The following is a 19,420-nucleotide window of genomic DNA, read 5'->3' on the forward strand; positions in this document are numbered from 1 at the left end:
GTAGCCTTGGCCATCTTCATGTAGCGCAACAATTCGTCTTTTAAGATCCTCAGAGAGTTCTTTGCCATGAGGTGCCATGTTGGAACTTTCAGTGACCAGTATGAGAGAGTGTGAGAGCTGTACTACTAATTTGAACACACCTGCTCCCTATGCACACCTGAGACCTAGTAACACTAACAAATCACATGACATTTTGGAGGGAAAATGACAAGCAGTGCTCAATTTGGACATTTAGGGGTGTAGTCTCTTAGGGGTGTACTCACTTTTGTTGCCGGTGGTTTAGACATTAATGGCTGTATATTTAGTTATTTTGAGGGAAGAATAAATGTACACTGTTATATAAGCTGCACACAGACTACTTTTCATTGTGTCAAAGTGTCATTTTGTCAGTGTTGTCCCATGAAAAGATATACTTAAATATCTGCAGAAATGTGAGGGGTGTACTCACTTTTGTGATACACTGTATATATATATATATATATATATATATATATATATATACACACACACATACATATATATATATATATGCACAGTGGTCAGAGGGATTTTAAGCCATTCTTCTTGCAGGATAGTGGCCAGGTCACTACGTGATGCTGGTGGAGGAAAACGTTTCCTGACTCGCTTCTCCAAAACACCCCAAAGTGGCTCAATAATATTTAGATCTGGTGACTGTGCAGGCCATGGGAGATGTTCAACTTCACTTTCATGTTCATCAAACCAATCTTTCACCAGTCTTGCTGTGTGTATTGGTGCATTGTCATCCTGATACACGGCACCGCCTTCAGGATACAATGTTTGAACCATTGGATGCACATGGTCCTCCAGAATGGTTCGGTAGTCCTTGGCAGTGACGCGCCCATCTAGCACAAGTATTGGGCCAAGGGAATGCCATGATATGGCAGCCGGATGTGGGGAAAACAGTAAAGGTGGACTCATCAGAGAACAATACATGTTTCACATTGTTCACAGCCCAAGATTTGCGCTCCTTGCACCATTGAAACCGACGTTTGGCATTGGCACGAGTGACCAAAGGTTTGGCTATAGCAGCCCGGCCGTGTATATTGACCCTGTGGAGCTCCCGACGGACAGTTCTGGTGGAAACAGGAGAGTTGAGGTGCACATTTAATTCTGCCGTGATTTGGGCAGCCGTGGTTTTATGTTTTTTGGATACAATCTGGGTTAGCACCCGAACATCCCTTTCAGACAGCTTCCTCTTGCGTCCACAGTTAATCCTGTTGGATGTGGTTTGTCCTTCTTGGTGGTATGCTGACATTACCCTGGATACCGTGGCTCTTGATACATCACAAAGACTTGCTGTCTTGGTCACAGATGCGCCAGCAAGACGTGCACCAACAATTTGTCCTCTTTTGAACTTTGGTATGTCACCCATAATGTTGTGTGCATTGCAATATTTTGAGCAAAACTGTGCTCTTACCCTGCTAATTGAACCTTCACACTCTGCTCTTACTGGTGCAATGTGCAATTAATGAAGATTGGCCACCAGACTGGTCCAATTTAGCCATGAAACCTCCCACACTAAAATGACAGGTGTTTCAGTTTCATTGTCCAACCCCTGTACATACATACATACATACATACATACATACTCACACATATATATATATATATATATATATATATATATATACATACATACATAAATTGGCATAACATTATGACCACCTCCTTAATACTGTTGGTCCCTCTTTTGCTGGCAAAACAACCCTGACCAGTCAAGGCAAAGACTCCACTAGACCTCTGAAGGTGTGCTGTGGTATCTGGCACCAAGATGTTAGCAGCAGATTTTTTTAACTCCAAGTTGCAAGGCAGGACCTCCATGGATCAGACTTGTTTGTCCAACACATCCCACAGATGCTCGATTGGATTGAGATCTGGAGAATTTGGAGGCCATGTCAACACCTCAAACTCATTGTGCTCCTCAAACCATTCCTGAAGCATTTTTGCTTTGTGGCTGGGCGCATTATCCTGCTGAACAGCCATCTTTTTTTTGTTGTTGTTGCAGGGTCCATCTTGTTTTACGCTTACATTCGGGCGTAATAAATGTTAAATAAATTCATACTGAAAATAAGCCAAGAGTGTCATTTTCCTGTCACCTGTTCGCATCTGTTGCTGCTGAGTGTCAGGCTTTGTGTTTTACGATGTCTAATTACTGTTGCCATTGTTTCCATGTTTATTAATGATCAAATTGAGTTCACACTCAATAAAATACTTGTAATTTAGACTATATTCAAACAGCCTTGGCGTACTAAAACACTTAATGACAGTTAATATGGCATTGCAGCCTGCAACTATTCTCTTGCTGGCTTGCTGGAATGATTTAAATGTATTTTTTCGTTAAATAAAAATGTATTGAAACGAATAATAACTTAAAATGTAGTATATATTGTTATGTTAATAGTGGCTTTTTTAATGCACGACAACCAGGCTAGATTTCCTCTGCTCTCTAAAGTCGCGTGCAAGTACATTGATATGGTGTGCTTGTTGCACAAATACACGAGAGAGTTTTAGTGCCGTCAGGAACATCACTACCCCACTCAGATCCTCTCTGGAACCACATCAGGTGAACATGTTGGTTTTCTAGCGCGCATCAAGGACATGATAACACAGGTTTAAGGTCTTATAGACTTTATTTCTTTATTCTAAAAGAAAGGTTTTGTTTTATTATTTATTTATTTTTTTTTACATATTTTGATCAGATGTGCATTTAAAATATTTAGCCTAAACAGTTTGCTTTTTTTTGTTTCACAGTGTATATCTAGCCTAGGCTAGAAGCTAAATTTAAACCTTTTTTAATAGAGAAAAGCCATGCATTCTTATTGCGCATCCTTGCGCTTCTTTGTTCTGTATTTAACAATAAACACGCATTTGATTTGTCTTAAATCTGTCTCATCTTTGTCATTAAAAAGCAATAATATACCGAATTATAGCCTAACAATAAAGCTTGTTTATATAGCTCTAAAATCCAGATAAATTATGTAATTTTCAAAAACAAAAAAAAATGGCGGTAATACCACATACCATGCTGAGCCATGCTAAATACCGAAAGAGGAAATTCTTTCACCGCGACAGCCCTAAAAGTAACATCCACATGGATGGCAGGACCCAAGGTTTCCCAGCAGAACATTGCTTAAGCATCACATTGTATCGCACATGCACTTCTGCGTAATATAAACAGAAACCTTTTTCCATTGCTCCATGGTCAAGTTCCAATGCTCACGTGTCTATTGTTGCCGCTTTCGGCAGTCAACAGGGGTCAGCACGGGCACCCTGACTGGTCTGCGGATATGCAGCCCCATACGCAACAAACTGTGATGCACTGTGTATTCTGATACCTTTCTATCAGAACCAGCATTAACTTCTTCAGCAATGTGAGCTACAGTACAGTAGCTGCCTAATATATCCCACCCACTAACAAGTGCTGTGATGAAGAGATAAGCAGTGTTATTCACGTCACCTGTCCAGTTTCCTCCCACAGTCCAAAGAAGTGCAAGTGAGGTGAATTGGAGACACTAAATTGTCCATGACTGTGTTTGATATAACCTTGTGAACTGAAGAAACTTGTGTAATGAGTAACTACCGTTCCTGTCATGAATGTAACCAAAGTGTAAAACATGACGTTAAAATCCTAATACACTAATTCACTTCACCTGTCAGTGGTCATTGTTATGCATGCGTGGTCGGTCGGTCGGTGTGTGTATACTTTTCATGTATATGTATATATTTTGCAGATGACTTAAAGATGTGCAATGTGTATGAAGAGAACAGCACCCACTCACTTACACCTTCCCAAGATGGCACACCCCCAGACATTATAAGTGACCCACTAAGAGTCAACTGGCCTAAGGTATTTCCAGAGTTTGTGTTTTTATATATATATTAAATTAGGGCTGTCACGCAATCAAAAATTTTAATCGAGATTAATCGTGATTAAAGAACAAAATTTATCGCGATTAATCTCAATTAATTCACATACAGAACCAGAAAACAAAAGGGAAAAAAAAAGAAATTCATATTAAACAATACTTGACATTTTGCTAAGTGACATTTTGCTGGCTAACTCAGAAATCATGCTTTTCAAAATATTTTGATCTAATATTAGGCATCAATAAAGCATCAAAACACAGATATGATTATTTCATAGATCTATTAAGAAAACCTTTTAATACTGTAATGTGCAGAAACAAGACTGGGAAATACTGTTCTAAATTACCATTTAAACACCTATAAATACCTGAAACAGTCAAGTTACCAGACATAAGTTATTGACTAGCTATAAAAAAATAGTGTTAATTAATACAGTCCATGTAAACGCTTAGTCCATATAAATATCAGATACAAATGTGTTTTTAAAAAACTACAAACATCACAAATATGAATCATGTATATAACCATGTGGATTGAATAACCTGAATAAACTGTAGAGACCGGAGGGGGAGGAGGCGGAGATAAGCGGTTTTGATGGACAGGTCTAGCAGCCAATGGAAATACTCGTTACAGAGATCGTGTGATTTCATTCATCTTTTCATCAACACGTAAAAAAATTTAAAACTGCTACAAGTAGTTTTTCATTGGACAGCGACGATAATTGATTACTTTTTCTGTTTGAACAATTTAAGACAAAAGATGCGGGCCGTATAAAACCCGATCGCGGACCTGCCTGCTTTATACAGTATATTATGATCCATATAACAGCAGTGTTTGTAAAGTTCCGTGTACAGTTCATGCGCTTTACATCCTAATTCATTTGAAATACAGTTAATTACCGCAGAGACACATATGTATGTGGCACAAACAGCCAAATAAAAATAGTTAGATTAAAAATTTTAATCTCACATTTTTTAATCGCGATTAAAATTTTAACGCGTTAATTAACACGATTAACGACAACCCTATATTAAATACTTAAATACTTTTGTAAAATGTAATAAAACAAGAATCTGTAAATTGTTCATTCTGAACCTAATAAAGTTGACTTAATGTAACTGTTCAACATACGAAAACAATGTTTTCAACTGACCAACTTACTGTATTTTGTTAATATATACTAATACAGAACAATTCTGCCTTGAGGGCTTAAAGATGCTATACTTTCAACTAGGGGTGGGTTTATAAAATCGATTTTTCGATTCGAATCGATCTTTATTTAAACGATCCGATATCGATTCATATAAACGCGAGATCTATCTTTTAAATACGCCCCTTTTTACGGAAATCTGTTACCCCCTTTAATTTCGCGTGACCAGCCAGTGTTTTTTCATGCAACGAGATCTGACCTGCACATCAGTTTAGCATGGCAGAAGCTCAAGTTATGACCACTACACAACTTTTTGCACTGATTTTCGCTCGGCGACAGGATTTCGCTGGATTCGGGAGGAACTCGGTGTTTGCTCTGCGATCAAAACTCGGCTCTCAATCAATGTGTGAAACAGCGAGGGGAAACACAGGGGAGAGGTTGTAAACAGGTGGCGCGCAATATAGTTTATATCAGAATACATCAGCACACGCGAGTTTTACAGTATTTCTGACCTGATCGTTCTCTACAAAACAAAATATTTATTAACCTCCAACTCACTATAGAACAAGCCATGCTGCTCGTGTTGCCAAATCCACTCTGATTCATTAATTTCATCAGCGCACAAACTTTGATCGCTCGCTACTTGTTGATGTGCATGTTTGGACGTGGTATCATTAAACCTTTCATCACTTCTCACGTGTGTTTTCATGACAAAACGTAGTTTTGGAGACCAGAGAAGCTCGCCTGTGATCGCCTGTGATAGATGGTGTAGTGTAAAACCCCCCATCGCCGATCAGTCGTGTAGTGTGAACATTACAGCGACCAGGTGTTAATCAGAGTGTCGTGTAGTGTAAACTTGGCATGAGCTGTTCAACAGCCAGGTGTATGTTTACATTACATTTACAATGTTGTAGCGTGTCAGACATATAAAATAATAATAAAAAATGAATGTTACTGTTTTCTGTTTTGGATTAATTATTTATGTAAACAAAATACACAAATATTTTTAATAATGAGTGTTCTTTGTACAATTATCACATTCGTTCTCTGAACATCTGTACATATTTAAACAAAACCTGTTAATGTAACTCAAATATGCCTAAATGTGTTGAATCGAAATTGAATCAAAGATCGAATCGAATCGGGACCTTGTGAATCGGAATCGAATCGATCCAGGAAATTAGTGGCGATACCCAGCCCTACTTTCAACTGTGGTTTCCGACCTTGCCCCTCATGGGCAGAGATTTGCAGGATTTCCTGGATCTTTTTACAATAGTGTGTACAGTAAATGGTAAAAGATCCAGATGTACTGAGTGTGCAAAACTTCATGAAAGAAATGCCAACCCATTTTTGCTTGCTAAGACTAAAACTTTTATGGTTCTTTCTTGTATACCCTTGATACACTTACTTGTTATGAATTGTGTATCAGAATGGTGAAATTTAAATATGCTTACTTTTATTTTGCTTGTCCCAACTTTTTGAGTGTATTTCAGGCATCGGATTCGAACTTTGTTAGTATTATAAAATACAGTTTAGTTTATCAATAAATTTCTTTCTACTTTTGTCAGTCAAATAAAGGTTAAAAAACATAGTTTTTTTTTTTTTACTGCATTTTACATGTCAGCCAGAAATGTGCATTTAATGTGTGTTAATAAAATGTCTGAATATCATTACATTTTGTTCATTTATCAATTAAGAGAATTATAACCATGTTGGTTGTTAAGTGCTAATTACTTTTGACTTTTTTTTTTATCTTTCTTAGGATCGTGTGTTAATAAACCGAATTGACAAACTCTGTTCTCTGGTTCTGACTGGACACTGGCCTTCTGGACGTCGGTACACTTTAGAATCTCAGTATTCCCTGACTTGTGATAAACAGGGGCCTGGTGAAAATCTGGGCTACGCTCGTGTATCTCGCAAAGGCAATGACATTCTACCTGGACAGGATACAGAATTTACTGTCAAGCTCTTGAAAGTGAGAATGAATAAGATCCTCTATTAAAAATGACATTTAAATATGGACTTACTGGACAACTTTAATTTCTTTTGTATTTTTTAAATGCTTTATTGCTCATTTTTAGGAGGAAGGACTGAAGTTAACATTTTCTAAACAATCTTTAATTCCTAATGGGTCAGCAGGAGAGGCAAGTGGACGTCAAGGGCACAAAGGAAAGGAGGTACAGGATAGGGGGACTTGCTGGGATCATAAATATCTAAAAATTTTAATTATCTAGCATAAAAGAGGTTTTCCATGTAATGGTTGAGCATGTCCCCCCTTCCCCCCACTCTTTACCCATCCCTGTTAGTCAACAGTTACAGATGCTCCTCGTAAAAGGGACCTGCCCAGCTGGCTTAAGGAAAATCCAGACTATGAGGTGGAGGGTGATATGCTAGAAGTAAGTGTTTCTAATTCAGTTTGCTTAGCAGACAGCTTCTAATTTGTTTGATTTTGTAAAAGACTTTTTAGTAACCACATATTCAATCACTGTGAAGTCATTTATTTTATTAGGATTTTAACATCATGTTTTACACACTTTGGTTACATTCATGTTAGGACAGTTAGTTACTGGTTACACAGGATTCATCAGTTCAAGTTTAATGTCAAACACAGACAATTTTGTATTTTCAATTCACCCCATTTGCATGTTTTCTGACTATGGGGGGGGGGAACTGGAGCTCCTGGAGGAAACCCACGCAGACACTGGGAGAACATGCTAATTCCACACAGAAAAGAGCCGGCTGCTCCACCTGTGAATTGAACCCAGTACTTTCTTGCTGTGAGGCGACAGTGCTACCCACCAAGCGACACTAGTGGTTTAACGTTTTTTGCTATATAAATGTCTGTTTTGTAGAACAGTATTGAAAAAGAATTATTTACAGTATTAAGGTGTGCAAGGGTTAATATTTGCTGTTGTATCCTAAAACTCATAAAACTGTGAAAATGAAACATTTATATCTTAGATATATCTCCGCCAGATGTTTACACCTAGATTTGACATGTTTACCGAAGTAAACTTGGTCTTTATGGCAAATCTTCTTAAGCTTCATCAGATGAATGGCAATCTTATGTGAACTGCAATCTTCAGGTTTAAGGATGCTTAGAGACTTGCTTTAAAGCAATGTTTTAGCTGTTGAAATTGTCACTTTAGTCTGAGTGTGTGTGGGCACAAGAGAGAGTTTTCTTTTAAACATTTGTGTGCATTTCTGTATTCATCCATTCCTCAGTTTATACCAGTATCTTCCTCTGAGAAGCACCCCATAGCATGATGCTGCCACCACCAATGTTTCACTATAGGGACGTTATTAGAAGAGTACAAATTTCTTCAATTTTTTTATGGGCTGTCAGTTATATGGGCTGTCAAATGTCTTTCTCGACACTCCATACACAAGGCCTCTTTTGACAAAGTGGCAACAAAGATGGTTGTCTGTCCAACAAGTTCTCCCATCTATGAAACAATGTAAAATGTCTAAATAAATAAATCTCCCGTTTATGCACAGGAGTTTTGAAACTCTTAATTATTAGTAATTATTTACTGTTGACTACTATCTTACTTTTCTGATCAAGGGTCATTTTGTCCGAATACCAAATTTGGCTGAACAGCCACCTTTAGAAAGGTTCAAGGTTGTGCTAAGCTGCTTCCACTTCAACATGATTAAAAGTCACTACTATAACAGCTTAAAGATAGTGATCAGGTCACTGGAATTTATGCGTTTTTCCCCAATTTTTCTTTCAATCTCTCCTTAGGAGGGCTGTGACGATCACATGCCCCCTTTGAAGAGTGTTCAGTAGCCAACCACTTCTTGTAGTATTGTGCATCGAGAATCATGCACTGATCTCTCTTCTCCCCTGTCTCATTGTGCATGCGGCAGTGGTCATAATTGCAATAGTTATGAGGCCAATCATTGTTCGTATAGATACCCGGCCTGCCAGTAGCAGTGTTTTACCACTGCACCACTTGAGCGCCCCCTTAAGTCACCTTTTGCTTTAATTATAGCCATCATACTGTCAGGATTTGTTTAATTTGATAGAATTAATGAAAATATACAAGAAGTCTCAATAAATAGAGATAAAAAATTTTATTGATAAATACAAGCAGATTGATAAAGACAATTTTGAATAAAAAGGGACTATGATTCACCCCCTAGCCTCACTGCTTGGTGATTCATCTTTCATTTGCCTTGATAACCCCTAATAAGCATTTTTGGTAAGTGCTAACAAGCGACACCTCTTTTGTGGAATCTTTGCCCATTCCTTTATGCAGAACACTTCTAGCTCATTGAGGTTTGACGTCCTGTGTGCTGCAACTGCTTTTTTTAAATCATGTAAAAGATTTTCTGTTATTTAAGTCTGGCGACTCTAGAATATTCCAAAACAGATTTATCTAGACCTTGGTTGACTTGGAAGTGTGCTTGTGATTATTATCTTGCCAGAAAGTCCAATTATTACCAAGGTTCAGTTTCACCACACTCCTTCTCAAAATGCCAGAGAATACTCCCTGTGGTTTTTATGGTGGTTTAAGGTCTTGGAAATTTTATACCCACTGCAATCTTGATGCAATAAAATGATCTCCCCTCTCATTTCCAATAGAGCTTTCAGTAGTGCTAGACACTCTATACGCGATATTGCTTTTTGTGAGACCTGGCAAGTGATAAACTATCAGTGACTTCATAAACATGTTGGAGGGGGTGCTTGATAGTCTATGTCTCTCCTTGGCCAAAGAGGGGCTTAGAGTTGGGGAAGATGAAGTTGAGGAAATAAAGAGAGGAAAAGAGAACAATGCTCAAAATTAAATTTTAAAAATTAAACTGCAATGTGAAGTGCCATCGAAGGCATTGGCGATTACTGGTGTTCAGCTTAGGCGTCCTTGAATCGTTAGGCTTGCCAGTTTCCTTGAATCTTTTACGTATATTAAGCACTGTAGAGGGATTAACATAAAAAATCCCCTTCACTCTTTTTCTGTGGAACATTGTTTTTACGCATTTGTTGCCAATTTAGAGATCGTCTTGCTCAGCACTTAATAGATACGACTTTTGTACCAAATCATAATTACATTCACCCGTTGACATCATCTGTTTGAAATCACATAATTTTTTTTACCTCATTACTTGCCCCTGTCTCAACTTTTTGGAGTATGTTTGCAGGTCTGAAGTGCAGAGGTTGTTGTATATCAACAAATTAAATTAAGTTGATCAGACAAAACATGAAAAATCTTGTGTTTATACTGGCTGCAAGAAAATAAAAACCAAAGTAAATGTAAGAAACATTGCTTTTTTGCATTGTCCATACTGTCCCAACTTTTTCTGTTTTGAGGTTGCAATTAGTTAACATTGTAGAACGCTAGTTTTGCTTAATCACATTTAAAATATTTTTAAAATACTATAATCACATATAAAATACTTTTTGTTATGTATTTGATCACTTGAATTGAGGGAAATTAACTTAAGCACACAGCAAATATTAAGTTATTCATTAAGTACAGACATTGATGTAAAGTACATTAAAACTGCACTAACATCAGATCCATGTGGGGCTTTATGCAAATGTTCAAAACAAGTTTATGTAATATAGTGTGCATTAAAACAATTGTTTTGATTAAATACGTTTATGGGGGTTTTGATTTTATCAGTTTTTCTTCTGACTCCCACATGAAGGGATTCTTGGCTTCAACAGGAATCACTGGTTTAGGTGCATTAGATTAAAGCTGGTCTTACTTTTACAAGGGGTAAATATTTAATATATTTTTTCATTTTAGTTTTTTATGCAGTCTTGTACTTTGAAAGTTTTTTTAATAGTGAAAAGTAAAAAAAAAGATTTTAAAATTATTTAGGGCACTGAATACTTTTTGTATTAAAAAGTTTTATGTTTTAACATAATGTAGTAGATTGTGATCTTACATAACATTTTAAGCTGGCAGAAAAAAAGTGGTTTTTTTGAGGAAACCCACAGAAATGTTTACCTAAACTGGATTGTAACAGCATGTTTCACTTTCTTTGACTGACATTGTGTACAGTTTTGTGGACCCTCCCACCCTTTGACAGATATGTCATGATTATTTAAGATCTATAAATGTGACAGACAACAAGTAGGACTAAAACCAGTTGCTTCACTAGTTACTCAGTAAATCAAATGTAATTAAAAAATGTTTAATTGGACACAGCCAGGCCAGATTACGGTCAGCCCTGTTTAATCTAAACATCAATCATAAAATAACCTTTTGCATTTACATCTTATCACAGAAGTCACAAGAGAACACAGTGGAACACTACAGACATTTATCACCTCAAATACCCTTTTGACAATGTTACATCTGGCATATAGCTAAATGCAGCATTTCACAAAAAGAACCTCTTACCAACAATTAAACATGGTGGTGGTGTAGTACTGTGGTTTCCTGTTTTTTGGGTGGCTTTTTTGTATTGTACATGATAAATAAATAGCCAAATTTTTCTTATTAGACTTTGAATTTTTTGTTTATTTAAATCATGAGAATCAAATACTAATGTGATAAATTGAAGGCCAAAAGAAACTTAGATGGATTAAATGGCTTTTTTTTATTTTGGCATAGTATTGCACAGAAATATGAAAAAAATGGTTGCTTTACATTTTCAATTGTTTTCTTTATTTAACTTTTTATTTAAATTTTAACAAGGTTTAAACTTGCATACACTGGTACACAAAACAACTAAATAAATACATTTTAAAAAAGAAAAGAAATTGCTGGTACACATGATGCGACTGAAGAGCTCTCTAGGTTTACCATTTGAAATCTTTCATCTGTCTTATTTATTTTCAGCAGATGAAAGTTACCGCCATTAATGTCTTATTGTGTGCAGGTTACTGTATTCTCAGGTAAAATGTTTTAGGATCATGTGTATTGTGTTTATTACCCAGAACAACAACATAATTTTAATTAACCTCATATTTTATCACAGCTACTGGTGAACAGGACCAAAAGGAAAAGGAGAAAAAAGAAGACAGGAAGGGAAGGAGGACTAACAGGCAGTCAGAAGGTTAAGGTCATAGACATGCGAACTGGCAAAAAGGTTAGGAGAAAAATAAATCTTTTTGCTATTCTTTTATACTTGGTATTACTATGTATATATAACAATTTTGAATAAATAATTAAGCTTTGTTGATTAATACAGATACAGGAAGCCTATATAACAATTTTAAATAAATAAATAAGCTTTGTTGATTAATACAGATACAGGAAGCCTATATAACCATTTTAAATAAATAATTAAGCTTTGTTGATTAATACAGATACAGGAAGCCTTTAGTTACACAAAATCTAGCCAATATACAAAAAATGTTTATGTGAATCTTTTGTTCAGTGTGATGGAGAACGTGCACCTGCACTGCAAGATCTGAAAAATTATCTTACAGAAAATCCTCACCATGCTGTTGCTCCCGAATGGGCAGATACTGTTCGTAACTCGGTTTGTACCTTTTTTTGTATTTTCATGTAGTTATGGTTAAAGAAATGGCTACAATCAATTTTGAACATGTGACAGTCAATAAAACATAGTTGTAGAGAATTAGGGACCATGGTGCAGTTCATCACCCTGGCCTTTAGGGCCACATGCGAACAGCAAACCATGCCAGCAGGTTCCTTATATTCTTTGAGGCATCTACATTCCAAGTAATTTCTGCATTTTTACAAAGAGATCAGATCTCATCACTAAAACTGGTGTAGACTCATTGTCATTTGTATTTACAGATCTTATTTAAAGATGTTCTAGCTGACAAGTAACTTGGTTTGTAATTAACATAAAGTTGTTAGTTCCTTATGGTTAGTTGTTTGACACATCACTTTTTCTGATTAACAAGAACTGAACAAACAAGAACAAAAACAAAAAAAGTTGCCATATTTTTGTTCTTGACATATTTCAGAAGTCATTTTCTTTTTTCAGATATAGTAGATATCTACTGTTATTATTTATTTAATTACTAAGTGATTTTTTTTTGTCTTAGGGCCTTCTGCCAGAACATTTCTTTCACAGACTTTTGACTCTGCATTCCTCGGACCGCAAAACCAGCCATCATACAACTTTAACCCAATCTGACCCTCTTCTGGGAGGAGATGAGCGTGAGATGTTGATTTCAGATGGGCCTTTCATAATGGACCATGAAGATCTAAATAGCGATGACCTTACTTGTCGCCACTTCCTGACATCTGCATATGACACAAAGAGAGAGGATGGCTCCAGTGACGTGGACAAAGGAGATGGTTTGTCACAGATTGTGTATGATGGCTCTAGTAGAGAGGCTTTTTTAGATGATATCATTATGGCACCTAAAAATTCAGATTCTTCTTCAAACTTACAATATTGACCATGTCCAACAATGTTTCCATGTAGTCTTCTGAGATCATGAGGTTTATTTGTTGTTGCTGCTTTTGATATTTTTATTATTGTTTATGAAGTTGTACTAGGTAGTGTTGACTATATAATTTAATGTTTTTCAAACATCAGTCCCAACAATTTACTATGTTGCCTATGTCAAACTGTCTTTCAGCATTCCCTTAATGTTGTATTTTTACGAATCTGGGGTGTCTGTAATGTTATGCTGAATGGGTTATATTTATATTCTGAACTGAGCCATTGTAGTATTTCAATATTTTTAACTGGATCCAGGTCACTAAGGTCTTTGCCTTTCAGTAAATTCTGAGACTGGTGTATTGTACAATGTAAAGATGGCAATATAATACAGAAATTTAGTTCATTCATGTTTGATGAATTGACTTTGTCTCTCTTATGTAAACATGAATAACAATCTACAAGAAAATCAGTGGTCTTGGGTTTTATTTTGTTAATAATATTTTCTTATTCTTAGATTAAACGTTTACAGCCCACAATGTGTATGTGTACATTGCATTCACGATACACTTTAAAATGTCCTGAATGTGCTTAATTTTAGAAAAATAGAAAAAATGGCTAGCAGCTGTAGCCAATATATTACGTCGGCAGTGTAAAAGCCCTTCAAAATGCCATAAACAATACCAAGATTACAGCTGGCTCACCCATGGCATAGCATTTCCAAAGTATAACCTGCTGGATTGTCGTATTTAGCTACAACATGAAAGTGCCCTGTTGCTCAAACAGGTCAGTCTGCTGCAAAAATATGAAAGAAAATATACTGGGGCATTGTAACACAAAGAAAAAATGAAAGAAACTGAAAGCTTGATGGGATAGTCAAATCAGCATTAATATTTACATTTACATTATTTATTAGATTCTTTTATCCAGAGCTCTGTATAGAAGTTCCTCCTCAGTAGACATTTCCTTACTTCAGTACAACCCAGAATCAAAAAAGTTCAGACAGTATGAAAAATGCTAAAAAAAAAAAAAAAAAAAAATTTGAAAACATTTTGCTTACTTGACTTTTATTGCAGATAGTATTAACCCAAGATATTTTTTGTTTTGTCTGCTTAACTTATTTTCATTCATCAATATACACCCATTCCTGCATTTCAGGCCTGCAATACATTTAAAAAAAAGTTGGGACAGGAACAGTATCAACAAAAGGCTGAGTTTTTGAGGAGCAAAGATGGGCAGAGAATTGCCAGTTTGTCAACAAATGTGTACAAAAAAATTTGGACTGTTTCTCAAAGAAAGATTGGAAGGGATTTATATATTTATCCCTTTACAGTGAATAATATATTTAAACTATTCAAAGAATCTGGAGGAAATAGCAAGGACACATACCAAAGCTAAACACGATACCTTAGACAGCACTGCATCAAGAACCGTCATTCATCAATGGCTGATTTACCTAAATTTGCAAGGGGTTAAGGGATTTGGTCCCATCAAGGTGTTCACCTGTATGGGGGATCAGTGATCGAGATCATTCAGCTTAAGCTTGCACTTTTGCCAGTTACACACTGAAATTCCTCCAGTTCCTTTAATCGCTTAATGATACTGTAACTCCCTCTGATATAATGATGACAGCACAACTGTTCTTAATACACTGATTAGTGTTTATTCCTAAACGTGAGAACTCATTGGCTGCATTAATAACACAGGGAGGGTATGGCTTCCTTTAGAGTTCTTCTTGACACAATAAACACTTTTAAACACTTAACAAACAACTTCACTAATACTGAGAAAGCCGAACTTTCTGCTGCGCTTCCAGTCCGTGCATATAATGCGTACCCCCTGGAAACCCTTGCCAATATATAGTTCCGCCTCAACTCTTAATGTCCTTAGGAGTAGGAACCAAAACAAAAAGTGTGCTACACTAAAATATACACTGCCCAGGTAGGCAGTTACACTCCCACCAAATCTATGATTTTACACTAGATTACTTAAAATGAAATATCTTAAACAGAAAATACAACAAATATTAGCTTCAGGTCCTGGGCTCCCCAGGCATGGTCACCAGACTGCACCTTGAAGAAAACAGAAATAGAAGAAAGAAGGTAGATAGAGAGGGAGAGAGTGAAGTTTCAGTCTGCTTCCAGCAGCGTCACTGTCTTATGAATGGGCCTCTCAAGATGGACAGGTTTGGAAACGCGCTTTCCCTTCTCATCTAGGCTGGAGTCACTGATAAGCAACTTCAGTCTTCTAACTCTTCCATCCTTTCCTGGGTAAACTTCAATGACCTTTGCTAACTTCCACTGGTTACGTGGTGTGGTATCATCTTGCAAGAGAACAACATCATTAACCCTTGCATCTCTGCGAACTTTTGTCCACTTCTGTCTGTTTTGGAGATTCAGAAGGTACTCCTTCTTCCACCGACTCCAGAAGAGGTTGGCCAAGAGTTGGACACGACGCCATCTCTTGCGGAGGTAAAGATCTTCCTTAACGAACCTTCCAGGAGGTGGAGCGAGAATAGTTGACTTCATTGTCAAGATGTGATTTGGTGTAAGGGGCTCTGGGCTGGATGAATCATTAAGACAATCAATGGTCAGGGGTCTGCTATTGACAACTGCCATGACTTCATAAAGAAAAGTTCGTAGCGAGGAGCAGTCAAGTTGTCCAGCTGACTGTTCTAGGATGGATGTCAAGACACTTCTGATGGTGCGAATTTGCCTTTCCCAGACTCCACCCATATGACTTGAGGCTGGGATGTTCATGATGAACTCACATCCAAGTTCCTTGAGCTTTTCCTGATCCATCTTTTTCAGTGCTTCGGCAAACTCACGTCTAGCTCCGACGAAGTTTGTCCCTTGATCACACCTTATCTGGCGTACTGTTCCACGAATAGCGATGAATGAACGCAGAGCATTAATGAAGGCATCCGTGGTCAGGTCGCCGAGCATCTCGATGTGCACTGCTCTGGAACACATACAGGTAAATAACAGCCCATAACGTTTTAGTTCCTTTCTTCCCTCTTTAATGTAGAACGGTCCAAAACAATCCATCCCACAATAGGTAAATGGAGGGGTGGTTTCCATTCTGTCTTCTGGGAGGTCTGCCATCCTTTGATGTTCGGGGCTTCTTCTGAACTTCCTGCACTTTGTGCACTTATAGACATAGGATGATACTGCCTTGCTACATCCTAGTATCCATATGCCATTGGACCGAAGTGCATTCACGGTCAATCCTCGTCCCTGATGGAACACTCTCTCATGATAATGCTTGATGAGTAATGCTGACACATGACTGTCCTTTGAAAGGACCATCGGATGCTTCACATGTGGATGTAGAGCAGCATGAGTTAAGCGCCCTCCCACTCTGAGGATACCTTGATCATCAAGAAATGGACTTAACCTGTATAGATTATTGACCTTGTTTTTGACTTGTGCCTCTTTGTTTCTCAGGATGCACTGTATCTCCTTTGAAAAAGTTGCTTCTTGATCCATCTTAATTATGGTCAGCTCTGCTTCTCTCCTTTCCTCTAGACTAGTGGCTTCACAGGACCTTGGCTGGAGACCCTTGAATTGTTTCACATGCCGCTTGAGTCTGGCAATAGCTTTTACCATTCTAGACCAATTGGAGAATTTGTGCAGGCGATCTAACAACGACCTTGTCTCTTTCGCATGGATGTTGTGGACTTTCTTGAGTTCAGGATCACTGCTTGTGATTTCTCCCATCTTAACTTCTCCACTTGGTAGCTCCTTTTGCCACAGAAACCTTGGGCCAGTGAACCAGTCAGAGGATACAAGCTGCGCTACTGTGAGGCCTCTTGAGGTGTGATCTGCTGGATTATCTTCAGAAGCCACAAACTTCCATTGTGTGGATTCTGTGCTTTGCTTGATGCGTTCCACACGATTTGCTACAAATACGTGAAATCTTCTAGCTTCATTATTGATGTACCCAAGGACAACCATGGAATCAGTCCAGAAGAGTTCTTGTAAACACTCTAATTCCAGCTCCCTTTTGAGCACGTCACTGATGCGGACAGCTACTACTGCTGCTGACAGCTCAAGCCTTGGTATGGTTGTGACCTTTGTGGGTGCAACTCTTGCCTTCCCCATAACCAAGGAACAGTGAACTTCACCTGATTCACTGACTGCTCTGAGGTATGAACATACACCATAGCCTGAGACACTGGCATCGGAAAAATGGTGTAGTTCATAGTACTGTACTTTGAAGCTTGATGGAACGTAGCATCTTGGGATCTTAACATCAATCAGGTTTTGTAGGTCATGGAGCCAATATACCCACTGAAGTTGCAAGTCGTCAGGTAAAGCCTCATCCCAGCTGACCTTGTCCCGACACATCTGCTGCAGGATCTGCTTTCCCATTAGAATGAAAGGTGCCACGAATCCGAGAGGATCGTAGACTGAAGCAACTGTGGACAAGACTCCTCTTCGGGTAAGTGGATTCTCCTTGATGACCACTCTGAACCGGAACTCATCAGACGTCACGCACCACTGCACACCAAGGGCTCTTTCCATCTGCAGTTCACTTAGTGCCATGTCCTTATCTGTTGCAGCCTCAGCACATTCTTCTTTAGGAATGGTGTCGAGGACTTCTTTGCTATGAGAGACGAACTTGTGTAGTCGGAGTTGGCCTGTACTGCAAAGCTCCCTTGCTTCTTTCACCAGATGGATCGCTTGATCTGTGGATGCTACACTCGTCAAACCATCATCAATGTAAAAGTTCTGCTGTATGAATTTTAAGGTGTCATCACTGAAGCGTCCTTTTCCTTCAGCTGCTATGTGCTTGAGTCCATAGTTGGCACAACCAGGTGATGAAGCTGCACCAAACAGATGGACCTTCATTCGATATGTGGAGGGTTGGACTGCAAGATCTCCGTTCTCCCACCAAAGGAATCGAAGGTAATCTTGGTCTTCTGTCCTCACATGAAACTGGTGAAACATGCGTTCGATATCACTCATGATTGCAACCTGGCCTCTCCGGAAGCGAAGCAGAACTCCCACCAAGGTGTTTGTCAGCTCTGGACCGGTCAGGAGATGGTCATTCAAAGACGTCCCTTGGAACTTGGCTGAGCAATCAAAGACCACGCGTATTTTCCCAGGCTTTTGTGGATGATACACCCCTTGATGCGGGATATACCACACTGGACCTTTGTGGATGTCTTCTTCTGGGACCTTTTCTGCATCTCCACGGATTATGGTCTCATCCATGAAGGCCTTGTAGTCTTTATAATACTGCTCATTCTTTCTCAATTTTCTTTCCAGGCACTTGAGACGGTGAATGGCACACATCTTGTTATCAGGTAAGTTGGGTCTGTCATTCTTAAATGGGAGTGGCATTTCATAATGTCCATCACTCTTATGTACAATGCCCTGCTTCAATTTTGATAAGAATCGAAAATCTTCTTGAGAGATGTGGCTAGCTTCGGCTGCTCTTTCAGCGAAGTCAGATTCCAACACCTTGATGATGTCTGTAGGTAAAATGACTTCTTTGATCTGTGTTCTACAGACGTAATGCACTTCACTTGTGAGATCTAAAGAGGACTGAAGACTTGGCATCACTTGCTTCACTATGACTTGATGGCTTACTCCAATTGCATCTCCATAGTTGAGACATGAATTACCGTAACCGACCACACTCCATCCCAAGTCTGTTTTCTGTCCGAAGGGCTGATTTTCTTCACCAGACACTACTTGTCTTGGTACGAGGGCTTGAGGACAATTGTAGCCGATTAGTAGGCCAACGTCACAGCTTTGCTGAGGAGCAATCTCATCTGCAATGCTTTCAAGATGAGACCATACTCTCGCTGTCTCTGGTGTAGGAATATGGTTTCTATTTGCAGGTATAAACTCTCTGGAGTAGGTAACTGGAAGTGGAATTATTTTATCAGAATAGAACCCTCTTACTTGTAAACCAGACAGTTTCTGACAGGACACGACTGTGTTTCTTGAAGCAAGTGTAGAGAGCCTTAACTGAACTGGTTCGCTCCTTGTATTAAGTGCATTTGCAGTGTCTTCAAGAATGAAAGTTGTGTCACTCTGAGTATCAAGAAGT

The 19,420-nt window shown here is 38.2% G+C and overlaps 1 protein-coding gene across 3 annotated transcripts in view; it reads left to right on the top strand.

Moving 5' to 3' along the window:
* chd8 (chromodomain helicase DNA binding protein 8) overlaps positions 1-13,829 on the top strand; it is a 109,338-nt gene extending 95,509 nt beyond the window's left edge. For all 3 annotated transcript variants that reach the window (XM_062993934.1, XM_062993933.1, XM_062993935.1), the window contains 7 exons: positions 3,753-3,868; positions 6,801-7,013; positions 7,120-7,215; positions 7,345-7,434; positions 11,972-12,082; positions 12,374-12,478; positions 13,014-13,829. In XM_062993934.1, coding sequence (XP_062850004.1) covers positions 3,753-3,868; positions 6,801-7,013; positions 7,120-7,215; positions 7,345-7,434; positions 11,972-12,082; positions 12,374-12,478; positions 13,014-13,373 — 1,091 coding nt within the window. In that variant the 3' untranslated portion in view covers positions 13,374-13,829. The remainder of the gene's footprint in view (positions 1-3,752; positions 3,869-6,800; positions 7,014-7,119; positions 7,216-7,344; positions 7,435-11,971; positions 12,083-12,373; positions 12,479-13,013) is intronic.
* The last annotated feature ends 5,591 nt before the right edge of the window (positions 13,830-19,420 follow it).

The sequence above is a fragment of the Trichomycterus rosablanca genome, chromosome 4 (assembly GCF_030014385.1).
Source record: "Trichomycterus rosablanca isolate fTriRos1 chromosome 4, fTriRos1.hap1, whole genome shotgun sequence".
In the NCBI taxonomy this organism is placed as follows: Eukaryota; Metazoa; Chordata; class Actinopteri; order Siluriformes; family Trichomycteridae; genus Trichomycterus; species Trichomycterus rosablanca.